We start from the raw sequence: 16833 nt of genomic DNA on the forward strand, positions 1-16833 counted from the left end.
GTGGGCATTTAAAGCTGAACTGTGTAGGAATTTCTTCTCCCAGAGGGTAGTACATCTCTGGAATTCTCTGTCCCAGAGGATCATTAGGTGTAATTAATGAGGAAGTCAATTGTTTGGTATGATTGGGAAGTGAGGGCTCTGCATAAGAGGAGCTGAGACCAGGGTGGATAAACCACGATCGTACTGAATGATTGGGCAGATGATTGATTTGAAGGGCCAGTCTGCTTACTCCTGCAACTATCTTCTTGTGTTATTGTGATTAACAGCATTGTTTTTACCTAGAAAAGGCTTAGCAAACCTTATGCTTAACTCCTGTAACTTTGACAGAAGCAACAAGTTAGTGAAATTCAGAGGAAATTCATGGCTGCGATTCATATTGAAAATATGATTAGCCCTTGATTGCATTATTGAATTGCTTTTTAATCCTTAGACTAATCAACATTAAGCAAATATGAATCTTTGAAATGAAAGGGCTGGATTCATTCATCTCAGGTGCACAGAATGATATTTAATTTTTTTAAACAGTTTTCGCTGTAAAGTTCTCAACTTTGTAAAGGTAATGTTTTTCAAGATACATAGGTTTCTGTTTTAATGCATTTTGAGGCTCTTAGTTATTAGGAATCATCTGTGGGGATATAAATTCCAATATATTTGGTATCATGACCATGATTACATCTGTTTACATCCTCATACCCATTGTGCCGGAAAACCTTGCCGTTATTTCTGTATTTTAGCAGGTCTACGTGAGTCTTACTAAAATCTATGCAGAACTTTAATCAATAACAATGTCTTTCTTTTCCCAAAGCAGAGACATGGTCTGTAATGGTAATTAGAGGCATTCTTCAGTGGCTTGTCTCATTTTCATCGTTCTTTATCCATTTGTGAGTAATAATGCAAAGACCAACAGTTGTTCTTCTGAAAATGTTATGGTCATTGGCTCTCTACTTGCCAAGTGTACAGAAATGATGCTCACAGTGTGCACAGGATTCATTTGGACAATAGTATTTATTAGAACGTAACACAGCTCTCAAATCCTACAGGAGCCATCATTATTCACTACTCATCATAAACAAGCGCTGCTTCAGATCAGCAGAGTAAAAACTAACTGCCTTATTTATCTATCTATCTATTTATTTATTTATTTACGTTTTTATTTGTCTTTTTTATCGATCTGTCTATATACATGTTAATTTGTTTATTCCAATTCAATTCAAGTTTAATTGTCAATTAATCATACATGAATATTCATGAATACAGCCAAACAAGACAGCGTTAGTGCGGGGTCAAGGGGCAAAGACACATCACCAACAACCACACACTGTAAGCACACACAAGATCACAAATACGTAATAAGAGTCCCAACGCCACAGCTTGATACCCGGTTCTCACACATACAAGTCAACAAACCCATTTAAAATATCAATAAAATTATTTAGCGTAAATCAGGATTTTCTGCCTCAGTGAGCCATACCTCCCAGCAATCCACCTATTTAAGAGCAGCCTAATTTTAGGACAGTTTACAATGACCAATTAACCTAATAAGCGGCACATCTTTGGACCATGGACAGAAACCACAGCACCCAGAGGAGACCCATGCAGTCACAGGGAGAGCGTAATCCTTTGTGAGCAAGAGCCACTCAACATTTGCTACTTAACCAAAGCCTACTTTTGAATAGAAGAGTTCAGATTTTGATGCCGGAGGAATAAGACAGGTATGACCAAATTAGTGGGGCTATATTAGCCTTTAGCTAATGTTTCTTTTTGATGAGGTGTTGTTGCCCCTGGTTCCACACCTGTCTGAAGATGACAACAAGTTGTGCAGTTAGCTTTGGGATCATATTGCTGAATAGCTCCTCTGCAGTAATATTGTATTTGTTGTTTCTGTGTAACATCGTGAGACAGCAACGGAGTTCTGTTAAAGGACTCACATAGGAAGTAGTTATTCATAAACTCATAAAGAGCTTCAAAAATAAACTTTCCAACAGCATCCACAGCCAGCATTAATTTGTGATATTAATGGCATAATTTTGTATTGTAGGACATGGCAGGTCTGCCTCTTTCCCAAAAGGTCAAAGTTCATCTATAATCTTTTCCAGGGCTTTAGTTATCTAATCCTGGTTTCACAATGCCTCTGCTGGACAAAGGCTGGGCAATATGTACATTTGAATAAAATAAATCGGGCAACAGAAGTGAAACGTGGAAACTCCTCACTAAATCTCTCAGTTCTGTCTTTTTCTATTTACTAACCCACTTTGATGTGTCATCTCTCTGTATATTTGTCTAATTTGTCAGTTTTTTGCAGATTGTCAGCAGTCTGCTACATCCATACCGCCACACTGCTCACAACTAGACAGAGGATGTGACTCAGAAACGGAAAGGTAAAGTTTTAATTACCTCTGAAATCAGTCCAAAGCATGCATTATCCATGAAATACATGTCAAAATGGCCCCATCTTATCTTTGCTGCATTTTGGCAAGCTGCTTTCGTCTCACTTCACTGCATGCTGGGATTCTTTCCTTTGAGGGTTTCTTCCTCACAGCTTCAGTTTAGTTTCAGGTCTTTACACTTCTGTCACAATGTATTTCACCATAGTGACTGAACAAATGTTCTTGTAATCACCGTCAACTTGTGTAACTTTGCTTCTTTTGGATCATTCCATACCCTACATTCTCTCTTTGTTATAACTGTTCTTTTAAATCTTTCAACAAATAAAAAAATAATTTACCATTGTGTCTAGAACTAACTCCCTAGTTGGCCATTTATTCCTTTAAAAGATTAAAAAGTCATTATGTTTTGTCTTTGTAACTATGAATGTCATAGCATGATGCCTCATTTGTAGTTCAGCATTGGGCAGCTGCAAATTGTACAAACCTTCTGACATTTAACAGTTGTAAGATTTTAGATCTAAAAATAAGGTATGCAAACTTCTTATTATTAGCATCCTTACTATAAATAGCCAACAGAATATGGCTACATATGTTGTGTTCATCAGTTATAGATATGGTATTTGTTTAGCCAAAGTAATATATATGTATAATTTTTAGTGTAATTTGGAACCACTCAATTATGGTACATTCTTAGTGACTACTGCTCATTTTTGTGATGGAAGTGGAAACCTGGAACATTGACTACAGTTTCTTTGTTATTATGTCATCTTCTTAAAGTTCAAGATACATAACAGTCAAGATGTGTCATTTTGCAGATGAGTTTCCCATGTTTAGAAGTACAGAGTGGATGGGAAAATTGTAAAATGGAGTAGTACTGTGTGAGAAGGATGCTGTTTGGACTGAGGTGGATGGTCACTTTGCTGGATGTGAGAAAATACTGCATGTGGGGGCAGGAGGAGCTGGTTTGGAGGGTTGAGGGACTGGACTTTGGGGTTTGCAGCACAGTGCTTATGGTTCCAGAGATTTGGAGACTACTGGCTTTGGAAAAAAAAGATGGACAATGCCCTAAACAAATGCTGCCGAATCAAGAGCTCCTCTTCAGGAGCATATTTATATCAATGTCCCTTGAGCAATGTAATTTAAGAAAGCAATTATGTTCTACCCCCTGTCGTCTTCCTCTCCTCCATCCTAACCCCATCTCCTCCACATCCCACCATGAAGTTAAAGACATGAGGAGCCTTTTCTTCCTTGTTGGGAGAGTTACAGAAGGCTACAGCTCAGAAACAGGCCCTTCGGCCCATCCAGTCCATGCCGAACCATTGAAACTGCCTTGTCCATGGGAGTTTGGCATATCCTTAATTATGTATTAATTCCGGGCCCCTTTTGTGCGCTGTGGATCAGCCAATGTTGCATCATCACAAACACTCCCAGACTTGGATGAAAATATCTTCAATTTATTTCTGGGTCATGGAGATCATTGGCAGGTCCAATATACCAACATATATTACATATCTATGGGTAATAGTGGGATATTTCTTAAACAACTTGAGTCTGTGGGGTGAAAGTACTCACTTAGCATTAGGAAACTTCAGAATTTTGATCAAGCAGTTTTGACTGTACCAGGATAAACAGTATACCCAAGGCAACGTTATGTGCAACTTAGGAGGGAACCAAAGTTATAATAAAATTAAACTAATTACAGCTACTGTTTGCCATTGGTAAAAGGAGTCTAAGCTGGCAGATAAATTACTGGTTGAGTAGAATGATCTTGCTGTTTAATAAAACATTACTTGAATGCTCTCTCTGAGTACATTTCTGACTGATGGTAGGGAGGCTCTGAGGAATCTGGCATTAAACTCCGCACCTCACGGTAGTAGACCTCTTTTCTGCACTCATATTCATGTTATTTAAATGTATGTATTTATTTATTTATTGACATACAGCGGGGACTAGGCCCTTCCGGCCCTTTGAGCCACGCACCGCCCCCCAGCAATCCTCCAATTTAATCCTAGCCCAATCACGGGACAATTTACAATGCTTAATTAACCTACCAATCGATGCCTCTTTGGACTGTGGGAGGAAACCCACGCAGTAACGGGGAGAACGTTCAAATTCCTTGCAGATGGTGACAAGTTAGCTGGCCTCTTTAAATGTTTTGCTTTGCTCTGCCTGCCCTCTCTCCCACTCACCCAGAAAGCTGATGGTTATGCTGATGCCAGTAAGTTAGAAGGATTGATAATTAAAAAGATTGCATTTATAAAACTTCTAACATCAGTTCAAGTCAGGGCAATGCTTTTCACAACCAAAGTACTGCCTTTGAAGAGTGGTCACTATTCTATATCAGAGACTTTCTTTTGTAAGTTTACTCTATTTTGTTAAGGAGTGTCATTGTCAGCTACCTGTTTAAAATGAATGTTACTTAGCATTTATCAATCAAAACTAACATGACATCCTGGACTTGCTGTCAGCATGCACTGATTGATAATCTGCAGAATTTGGAATGGGAATGAATACTTTGGAATTGTTAGTGAACAGGCTCACTTATAACTATGATAGAGTGGAGAGTACTGATGAATCAGGTAAAGGTAATTAAATCTAGGACATAGCCTTAAAAACTTCTGCAATGATATACTGAAGACCTGAATAATGAATGTCCCAAGTACATCTGTCTTCCTTCAGTGCACGGCATGATCCCAGCCATAGTCTGTCATTGACAAAAGAATAAACTGGGACTCTATTGTGCCACATCTAAAGAATGCTGCCTTGAGATCAAAGGCAGAGACTTTCACTTAGAATTCAAATGCCACATCCATGCTTGGACCAAGACTGAGGTTCTCACCTCGTGGTCCCAGAACCCAAACTGAGCATTGCGGAGCAAGCTCTTGTTGAGCAAGTGCAACTTGCTACCTTGCTCATTCTTGTCTTTTATAAATAAGTCAACAGGACTGTAATTTGGATTTCTGGGAAAATTCTACAGCTTCAGATGCTGGTCGGTTTTGTAGATATACCTGTTTTGGGAACATTGATATTCAGATATGGTAATGAAAAGGTTGGCAGACTTTGTTATGTCTAATACAGTCATTATTTTTTGGTAGCACACGGAGCCCATTTGCCTTGCCCAAAGACTAGAATCTGTGATAGTGGGAATCTCAGGAGGAGGATGTGAAGGATATTTCACTCAGTAGTTGTGCTTGAAAATGGATGAGACTCCTTTAACATTAACTATTGACTCACATGAGTTTTTGAGGAAGGGCCATCATGGCGTATTTGATTTCCATTGGTTGCTGAATTGTCTACCACAATTCCTGGCAGGATACAACATGACTGCAGAGCTTGATGTGTAGGTTGTGGAGTTGCTTTGCTCCATCTACAAGGTGCTGCTCCTGCTTAGCATCTCAGGCATCCCACGATGTAGTTACAAATCCAAAACTGGTATTGGTGGAGACCTCTGCAATTGGCACAGATCAAGTATTCCTCATGTTCCCTGATCACCTGCTACAAATCGTATCCTTCTGTCTGGGTTGAACTGAGGTTTGACAGGATGATGTCTTGGCATCTGGAGTCCCAGAACTGATCCCTGCCAGTCTGAAAATGGCCCAACTTCTCTTACTCTGTTTTCTCTCCATTCATCAGTCAGTAATCTATGCCAGTATATCAACATTTATACCACATTCTCTAATTTTGTTTAAGAATTTATTGTGTGGCATCTCATTAAATGCTTTTTAAAAGATCAGCTATATCACAGCTACTGGTTCTACATTTTTTTCTGCTACTGACAACCTCTTAGCTGATTCGTGAAACATTATGTCCCACTTATAAATCCATATTAATTCTACCCGATACTAATGGCCCTATTACCACTTTACGAATAATAGAATCTAGAAATAATAGATCTCTTCCTAGAGAGCATCTGAATTTGAACCAGATGGCCAGGAATCTTGGCGAGCTCCAAGATCAGTTTTGGGCCAATTGAATTAATATTACTTTGACTGGGATTCTCAATCTCTCTCCCACAGTCCGACTTTGGTCAGCATTAGCTCAAAAGCTGGTGTAGTGCTTGTTTGCACTGTTTTTAACCTCTAGAACTGACATTTCAATGCACTTCCGTGTAGAATTCCTCTTTCCATGCTCTGAAAATGTTAATTAAACCATATGATAATTATTGGCTGCCTATATTCTATCAGCAGGACCTGGACCCATTCACTCTGTACTTACTGACTTACATTTGGTCCCATTAGGACTTATTTAAAATTTCTTATTTTTGTCTGTAAACTGCTCTGCTGCCGCCCCCACCCCACCCCAACCCAACCCAACCCCACCATGGTCTGGTCCTGCCAAACTCGTGTAACGTTCTAGTTTTACAACTGTCTATGATATTCACATTCTTTCAATTATGGGCTCCTGGACTTGCCTGAATAATGTCAGCCTATCATTGGCAGCTGTATCTGCAGCTGCTAGAGCACTAAGCTCTGACATTTCCTTTCTCAACTTCATAAGTAACTCAGTGTCAATTTCTGGTTGTGTAGCTCTCCTATTAAGTACTGTATGATGTGCCAACAGAGATACTGCATAGGCAAAAGATTTCTCGGGACTGGATGTCTACTTCTGGTGAAGGGTGTTGGCCTGAAACATCGACTGTTTATTCACTTCCATAGATGCTGTCTGACCTGTGGGGGGGGGGGGGGGGGTGGGGAAGGAGGGTGTGTGTGTGTGTGTGTGTGTGTGTGTGTGTGTGTGTGTGTGTGTGTGTGTGTGTGTGTGTGTGTGTGTGTGTGTCTGGATTTCCAGCATCCACAGAAGCTCTTCTGTTCATGATAAAAGTACCCACAGATAAATCCTACTTGTTAAGTTCTCTCCAAAATACAAATTACACACAATAGTAAACAACTAGCATCCACTAAGGGTGTGTGACCATTGGGAAGTTTTCTAATTATACTGAGTAGGTTAATTGATCAATGTAAATTGTCCTGTGGTTAGGTGAGGGATAAATAGGGAGGTTGTTGGCTGTTTGGGCCTGAAGGGCCTATTCCACACTATATCTGAGAAACCAAAATCACCGCCATCCAAAGTGGCGGATAAATTCACTGGCAAACAACAAATTTTCCAGTTACTTAATTTCTAAAAAGCTGAATTTGTTTATTTTTAGGTATTTAATCCTTTGTAATATTGTTATGAAGATTATTAACACATTTCCATTACTTTCCCTTTTCCTCATTAATTAACCTTGAACCCTTTCAAGATTATTTCATTACCATGTAAAACACTGTTACTTCGGTAAAAAATTCTTTTACTGACATTTTTTGTACGAACTTTATGTTGCTGTGTTGGAATGTTCATTTTGAAGGATTATCGACTGTGAAATGTTACTCTGTGCGTGTTGAGAAATAAATTTGCAATAGGTTGGATGTCACAAGGCTGGTAAACACAATGTTTAAGTTAACTGAGAAGGTCATAGCTTTGAACTTTTGTTTTTTTTTGGATGAATTAGTAAACCAGCCAAAATGGAAATAAGGATATTCTGATTGTCCTAAGTCTTCCAACTCTACTGGACAGCATTGTTCCAGAGCAAATAATCCTGCTGAAGTCGAATTATTGGACATAGGTTTTAGATGGTGATGTTGTCTGTCTTCACTGTGGGGCGTGTTCCATTCTAACAGCTGGTTAGAACCCTAACTCTTTGTTTCAGTGGATAACCACTATCTTCAGATCTAATCCCTAGACTGACTCAGTGGAGATTGGTTGGGTTCGGATTTGGTACCCACCCATTCTACATCTAGCTCGATTATTCTCTTCATTGAAGACAAGGAGCAAGCAGGACAACAAATCTGATCCCTTCACATTCCTGATAGTTAAATGAGGTTAAGATTACATCAAGTATCCTCAGTAAAAGAGTGGGAAGATTAAAAATAAGGGACATTTAGAGATATATTAATTTGCAGTTAATTACTAGAGAATTCATTGGCCAGTTTATCTAACATCTGTATTCTTTCCAACAGTGTTGTTTTGTTTTGTAAGTGCATACATTTCTTACTGCTTGTTTTTTTTTAACTTTGCAGTCCTAATATAGCTCTCCAAGAAGAGCAACCACATTCCAGATCAAAATGTGTCCCTCTCAGATGCATTTCTAAGACTCCCCATTCCTAGTCATGCCACAGGATGTTATCCATTGGAGAAGGAAGCAAGATTCCACTGGCACTGATGTGTTGCCAGGAAAGCCCAAAGGCTCCTCCTATGTTGCTTCACTGCTGAGCCCCAAATCCTATTGATGGTGGGAACAAAGAAGAGAATGTTGACCAACGTGAAATATGAAGCACTGAGCATTTATATGGAAAAGCTCGTTTGCTGTTATTTTCCCCTTCCTCCATCTCTTATTTTGGAGTATAAAGGCTATCTAACTTTTGTGAAGCAGTAGTTCACAGTCACTTGGTTTTTGCCCGTGAAACACAAATAGAGATCGGAAAAAAGGGGGCAGAGAAAAGCACTAAAATAATTAATTTGCAGGCGATGGACATCAGTCATTCAGCATCTGAGATTAGAACCAGGAATTGATTTTGATGTGTGTTTCAGTAATTTTGGAAGCATGAGGTGATGCATTTATTTTGTAAGTTTGTCCTAAATGATGTTTCATATATTGTGCACTTACATGTTTGTTTATTTTTACTTATTGGATGATCTTTGGTAGGAAATTATTATTTGGAAATGATGTTGTGATTGTCTAAAAGTAAAAAAGCAGTATTTTGACATGATTAGCATTCCTAAATTATGCTTACTATACCGTGAGTTGGGCATCATAAGGGTCTGTGGCAATGGTCGCAACTGCAAACCAAACATCTCTTCTGATGCTAGAGATCTGCTATTGTATTTTTATTTATTCATTTGTCCTTGTATTTAACTTATAAATGGATGCATTTGATTTGTACCTTTTCATAAAACCAGAGTATTATGATATTTATTTGATGTTTGGACTAAGGTAGCAAACAGAGATTACTTGATCTGCCATGTGTTTTTTTTCAAAAGGTTGATAATAATATTGTTGAATAGTTTCTTTTTTTTTTTGCTTCCAGACGTGATATTATTAATTTGTTGCCTCTGTTCAGCAAAAAAGAAAAACAGGATATTATTGCCAAGATACTATCTTCTAGTTAACTGACTATGTGGGCTACAAACATTTTTCTATATTGTGTGCAAGGGCTTGGAACATTTATCTGTAAGTATAATGTTTTAAGTGTGACAAGTTTTACATCTTGTTAGATAAATGTATCCAAGAACCCGCATAGACTGGTGTTGAAACTTGAAACACCAGAATTAATTGTGTTATCACCATGGAACAGTATTAATAGAGTTTGAAGAGTGCTGAGGCTGAGCAGACCATGGGAACATGTGAACAAATATGTGAAAGGCATGGATAGTACTGTTATCAGAGTAGTAATGATGGGAATCTTACTGATTATTCCCTTGTCATAAAATGAATATTCCTTTCACTTATACAGTCAAACATAATTCAGCTTCTCATGAAGCCAAGAGTTTTCTGTCAGAGATGTTTACATTTTTGTCTTCACAAGGTGATGTTGGAAAAAAGCTTTATATCTGTTGACTTTCTGTTTTCTGTTTGGCATATTTCACTATTTGCACAATCCATGCACAGTTGTGTTATTATAGAATTTAATTAATTTATAATTATAATTTAGTTTACTTAGTTAAACAACTTATTACAGGATGCTGTTTTGATTTGTAACTTTTCATAAAACAAATGATATATATATATATATATGAAAATAGCAAATATTATGCGTGTGTATATATAGATACCAATTTGTAATTATTCATTTCTATTAACAAAATTCTGGGAATGCACTGTATCCACACCAGTGGCACAACTGTATTGCACTCGTGCTGTGCAAAATATTTGTTGTGCACATCAACCTTTCTGTGGTGTGAAAGGAACTTCAGCCTAATAGTCTTTTTTTTTAATGCAAGACTATTCTCAGCACTGCCATCATAAGGCAATGGAATACATCATATTAAAGAATCACAATGAAATAAAGGGCAATCAATTAACAAAGGGCACTCATCTTAGTGGAAGATGAACTATTTGGGAAAAAATTCATTATAAATTAGTGGCAAATAGAAAAATGAAGTACATGAAAGTACTCATGTTTTTGAAGCTGGATATCATTGTGCTGAAAATACTACATTGTTCTTCTTGGTCTGAAAATATTTGCCAAATAATTCTTCCTGATGACAGTGCCCTATTATAGATTTATAACTATAAATATTACTATCTTTATACAAGCTAATAGGCTACATATAACAATCTGCGACTAAAGTAAGAAGCCATTAGAATTTTTAAGAAGTAGTTTCATAACAAATACATGCCAGTGTAGTGAGCCACAGGAAAAGAACTGTTTAGGTTCCTTTTTATGCCCATTTGGAAACTGAGACCCGATCTACAACCCGCTCCTCTCCACCACAGCTGCAGTGAAGGCAGCAGGCTCATATGAGTTGGGAAACCCCCAAAGTAGAATTTCGGCAATTAATTGAAATTATTTCCCTCAATTTTGTACACACCCTGAATCAGGATAGTGAATCTGCTTTGGGCTCCTTCAGCTGAACAGAATAGGTAAATAAATGATGTGGCAGCTGAAAATTTCTGTTATATTACAGTTTTGAAAAGAACACAGATTATGTTGCAGTCAGTTTGTAAATAATTGTAATTTATATGAAAATCAACAGTTTATGCTAATTATGTGCAGTTATCTACACTGAACATGCAAATTGTGAATAATGATTTAAAAGAATGACATGATCATCATTCTGCACTCCTTACCTTCCAATTTGTTGATGTGTTGATCACTACAATCATGATTGCTCTCAGCTACTGTCCTGTTTTTTAAGAGTCCATTTGTGAACAATGATAAAAACTTCTATTATTACTGACAGTGTTAAGGCATCCTGACATGATATCCTTAGTCTGGACTGTTATCAAATGGTGTTGAAACAAAGTTCACAGTGTGAACAGGATTGCAAATGATGTTGCTGTTACTGTAAAGAACAAGCTGAATTCAACTGAATTTAAAATTGTGCACAAAATCTATTTTTGTTGTTAAGTTACTTTATGCGTATTTTTATATATCCAACAAAATAAATTAGTGAGATATATTTTCCGTGGTATCCAGCTGGAATGTCAAATATGTTTGACATAGCAGCTAGATGTCGCAAGGATAAAGTGGTCTAAATTGTCAACCCTGTCATATATTATATAAAGAATTTAACAAATTGCAGTATTAATGTTCTGTCACTCAATGTTACTGGCACATTAAGCAAACCGTATGGGCTACATATTTCTCTTTGGTAAATTGAGCCACAGAGAAAAATGTATTTCAATATCGTATATAAAAAGCACACAAAAGGCATTTAAAGACAAAATATTATTACTGCACTGATATTCTTTCCACCATTAACTCCTGAATCCAGTAACATTGGGCTCATGTAAAATTGGATATTGAAATATGAGAGATTATTGACTTTGGAATCCTGGAGATAATAGTTGTTTGCATGTTGTTAGCTATTTTACAGCAAGGGTTAGCTTTAAGAAATTTTTGTCTTCAGTGTTAATGCTTATGTATAAAACTTCATCTGGTGATCTACCATACCCTGTACCTCCACGCCCATTGTCAACCGTCCCTCACATTTTTTTTGTACTGCATTAAAACTGAGCAGCTAGTTCAAGAGCTCTTACTGAAAATGGATACATTGAAATTGATAAAGAACTTGATTCTTCCTTCCACTGGAGAATGGTTTCAGTTTAAATGATCAGTTTTCCTGACATTGTAACCTGTTTGCAGCCAGGGTACTTAGCCAGAGAAGTCTTGAGTCTCAGGGTTGGCAAGGTCATTCACAATAGACAAGTTTCTTTTCCAGTTTTGCTCTCGACATGTTGTACTAGCACAACGAAAATCAGCAGCTCCAAAAATATCATCTCAGCCTTTTCATAACAGATGTAATATTTTAAATGTGTTATTTGATGGGAACTTCCTTCTGGTCCTATCCAAAGATAATGGTGTGTGTGATTTATTAAAAAATTACAGTATTGTTAAAGTCATCCATGACCCTAAGTTCCAGAAAGTCCTCTATTCACTTTCAGCAAGTTCTTGTAAACAATAATATTTCCTAGGTATTTGTGTTTTTGTTTTTTGTTGCTATAGGACTACTTTAAATCCAGGAATGAAGAACTGCGAAGTATAATAGGCAACCAGTGGGTTTTATAATGTGTAATAACTGCCTTATAAAAGTACACTCACACACACTAACTGCTCAAGGTGTTTCACACGAACACTGGCAAATATAATTAACTTATAAAGGTATGATTTGTTAAAAGTTTACTGAAAATATAATCTAAAGTTCTTTTTCTGAGTCTATAATGTATACTTTTCATTTCTGGATACTATTTAAAAATTTTTGGGCATTCTTTTTGAACTCTCAATATTGTAGAGGTTTAAGTACTGAGGTCTTCTAGAACAATGATTAAAACTCTTACAATCTAATTATTTAAATTATTTCAGCCTTAAATTTGAATTTTTAAGTATTTTATAGCTGTATCCACCAAGCCTATACCATTTAACTTTATTTCATATCTGCCTTTGGTACAATATCGAGTGTCTTTTATAAGAGGCTTGGTACATTTTAAATTTTTCTCCCTTAAAAATAAGTTTTGTTGCACAACAGACTGCTTGCCTGAAGAATGGTTCATATTAAAAAGAAACATTCTTGAGATTAATTTCATAGCTAATCAAATGTACAAAGAGCACCAACACATGAGTTGAAAGTAAAGTTTTACTTTATTTCATGATCAGTGTCAACTGTGACCAATCCAAGTGCAGAAATGAGATTGCACTTATAGCAAGAAAGACAGGCACTACTGCTAGAATCTCTGATTTACTAATCATTCAATCCACCTCCTCAGTATAGAAAAGTTTCTGAATAGTCTTTTTAATCATTGTTCTGTATGATCAGGCTGTTTTGGGGTTGCTATAGGTCATAATTAATTTAAACATTTGTGGTAACAATTGTCTTTACTTTAGTAAAAATGTGATGAAACTTCAACAGAAAATCAGAGGTGGTTTGGTTAATAGATTATGCTTATTATATGCTATGATTCTCAGGTCAGTGGAGATTACTATTTGACAGGTCTCCGCGTGTTAAAAGTACTGATGTCATCTTAAGGTAGACCACTAAGCAATCTATCTTCTAATGGCATCATTCAGGCTACAATGATTTCTATGCTGGAACATAACTTGACCTGATCGAAGTCATTTTGTAGTATGGCGACCTCCTTAGCTTTGAACTCTGCTTTGGTCAGTTCTAGCCAAACTCTCAGAAATTTTGCTTTACTCTGTGACAGTCTCAAGGCCAAACTTACATATCATTTATTCCCCTTCCCTTCTCCTTTACAGAAGTAAATCTGGAGTCATTTTCTATTCCAGCAGAGAATATCTGGAGTCTGAACTATTATTACAAAATTAATTTGTTTAGAACATTAACTGTTCCATGCCTATTTTGTGCCTTTTTGCAAAGTCAATAAAGTCATAAATTTAAATTTGCATGTGCTAAATACCTGAAAAACAGCTATTTGTTTAACTATCCTTTAAAAAAGAACATTTTATATAGCATAATGCACATAGCCGAGAAGTGCAGATAAGTTGATGTACTATATGGTATGTACTAGCCAGATGGGTTGGTATCATAGAAATTCTTATACTTCCATACTATTCATATTCAGCTTCATAAAGTATTCATCCCCCTTGCTGAAATTTGTAATTTGGGATGTATAGTAACTATTTGGTTGATTTGTAGACTTTAGGAATGGTATTAGTGGATTGATCCTTTGAATTTAGTGTGTTTGATTCTGGTCTGTATACAACTATTGAATTTTTTCCCCTTGGATTATAAAACATGTAATGGAAGTATTCCTTTGTGCTAAAAAAGTGAATTCCTATATTGCTGTGTATATTGTAAATCAGACAATCTAAGATTCCCAGCTTTGAAATTGGCTCCCTTTTTGTGTGACCTGATTTGAAATTAATCCTACCAAAGGTTGAAAAGGGGAATCAGCCACGAGGCCTTTGATCGATTTGGAAACGCGGATCTGGAGCAAATCCTTATTTGAGTGGATGTAGACTGACAGCACCATCGTGATGTGGTTTTAATGCCTAGGCTGCCCATTCCTGCCCCTGAAACGGTGAAAAGGGTAATGAAAAGCTTCAGAGATGAAAATAAAGCAATTTATCTGTTTTTAAATTATTTCTTAAAAAGCAACATAAAACAGTGTAATGTGTAATTGTTTCCAATAAAGAGGAGACAGTTTGTTTCTTGTGATCCTGTCCTTGTGTGCGTCTGATGGTTTATTTAAGAGGTGCTGTGTGAGTTACACTTCTAATCATCAGCTGTATTCTTACTAGTAAGAAACACAATATTAAAAATAAAATCAATACAGTAATGTGTCTCATCCACTACTACGAGGAAGTCACAACTAACATAATAAAATGTAACCCATTGCATTTGTCAAACTAATAAATACTTGGGATATCTGAAAAAGCACAAAGATTGCAGTTATATTCTGCCATTATCAGTTTCAGAATTGTATTTTTACACTGCCAAAGACTTGTATTTATGTTGCATCTTATTAAATATTTAAGAAATTCAAATAATAACTTAAAATTAGTTGCAATAAAAACAATTTGACACAGCAGAATCTCAATAACAAGGTGTTACTGTTTGAGGCAGAAGTACTGACTAAGCAACTCAGAAGCTGTTTCAATCATCTCCATTTAGTTCCATGGTATCTTTACCTATCTGTCAAAGCCACTGCAACAGACTCTTGTTTAACTTCTCAGGTAAAGAAATAAAGCCTCATAATTCAATAGCCCTTCAGTTATGAAATATAATGCCATATCAGATTATGACGCAAATCCCTACTACATGATTCACCATTGAATTGAGAGATGACTTTGCTTTCTACTGTTAAACACAGAAAGGTGTGGGAGTTTTTAACAGGCTGCATTAGTGAATACCTCTGTTTCAGTTTAATTAACTTTCATCAAGGCTCATTGGCCAGAATACAAACTCTGTGAAAGGATCAGGACTGGTGGATTTAAGCACTTAAAGGGGTTATTTTATACTTGCTCTGATAGAATCTGATATTGAGGAAAGTTGAGCATGAAGTATCAATATTAATTTTATATGGTGAATCACAGCATGACTGTGGATGGGATGGAGATTTTAAAAACTTTTTTGAAGTATTAGTCATCCGAAAATGTTAATTTTAGTATAATATAGTGGAACAGGTGAAGGCTTCAGAAGTTTGGTATTAGAGAAACATTTTTAATGTCCAAACAAAATACAGCAAAATTGCATAACATTACATATATTTACAATAAAATTGCTTGTCTACCATAAATATAATGCTTCATGCCTTAATCATGGTTAAATCAAGCAACAGTAGAGTTCTTACATTTTACACTGATGACTCCCATAGCCTCTAATTTTCTAACTTCTTTGTCTTTAACTTTCTTATCCACTTGAATACTTCTTTCATGTTTACTAACATAGTAATCCAATTCAAACCACACTTTCTCCTGCTGATAGATCCTAGTGTCCCCTTGTTACTCTTCTACCAGCCATTCTAACATTACATAGAGTATTGGCTCAGACAACTTGGCCCCACATCATCTGATTTTTTTGTGCTGTAAACGGGAATATCCAGCAATTTTACTGCTCATGGGTGACAATCTAGAGATGAAAATCCAAATACAAGTAATAATGCTTGACAGCTGTCATTAGATTATTTATATGTGTATTTTTACTCCGTATGGATCTGGATGAAGGACTTAGTCATCACAACATCACAGGTAAATTTTGTTGTAAGGATTACTTCCTATAACAATGATTAATGAGGCACAGAGAGATCTGTATTTACTGACAAGTACTGTTATAGTTTAAACTAGCAAGTACATGAATTCATACACTAAATATCTTGTATGCATACCCGCTAAGTCTCCCTGACTCTCCTAAATAGTCAAGGGTATTACCTGGGCAAAGGAGTCTACACTGGCCAGGCATTCCTTGTTGTCCCAATTCACTCATCACATGTTTCATGCAGGATTGTTCATGTTTGTATCTGCGATGGCTACCCTTCGAAGTTACCACTGCCAGCACACATGAAACATTTACTTTTATATCCATTCCTTATCAATTCAAATATTGCATTCCAGTGTCATTGGCCACAGGTCATGGGTCTGTCTTTCAACACCTTGTTATTGGCTCTGCTGAAAGCCAGCATCCATTTATTGCCCTCATCCCATCAAGTGACAGTCAATAATTTATGGCTGTTTGTTCTCAATCAGCAATGAGCTCAAATCCTTCCAGGCAGGCACCAACCCCAACATTC

General features: G+C 36.6%; 1 protein-coding gene across 3 annotated transcripts in view; it reads left to right on the forward strand.

Moving 5' to 3' along the window:
* bicd1a (bicaudal D homolog 1a) overlaps positions 1-14767 on the forward strand; it is a 227564-nt gene extending 212797 nt beyond the window's left edge. For 2 of the 3 annotated variants that reach the window (XM_073059195.1, XM_073059198.1), the window contains 2 exons: positions 2293-2378; positions 8444-14767. In XM_073059195.1, the coding sequence (XP_072915296.1) occupies positions 2293-2378; positions 8444-8531 (174 nt within the window). In that variant the 3' untranslated portion in view covers positions 8532-14767. The remainder of the gene's footprint in view (positions 1-2292; positions 2379-8443) is intronic. The other variant, XM_073059197.1, reaches the window with a different exon arrangement.
* The last annotated feature ends 2066 nt before the right edge of the window (positions 14768-16833 follow it).

Source organism: Hemitrygon akajei, chromosome 10 (genome assembly GCF_048418815.1).
Source record: "Hemitrygon akajei chromosome 10, sHemAka1.3, whole genome shotgun sequence".
Taxonomy (NCBI): Eukaryota; Metazoa; Chordata; class Chondrichthyes; order Myliobatiformes; family Dasyatidae; genus Hemitrygon; species Hemitrygon akajei.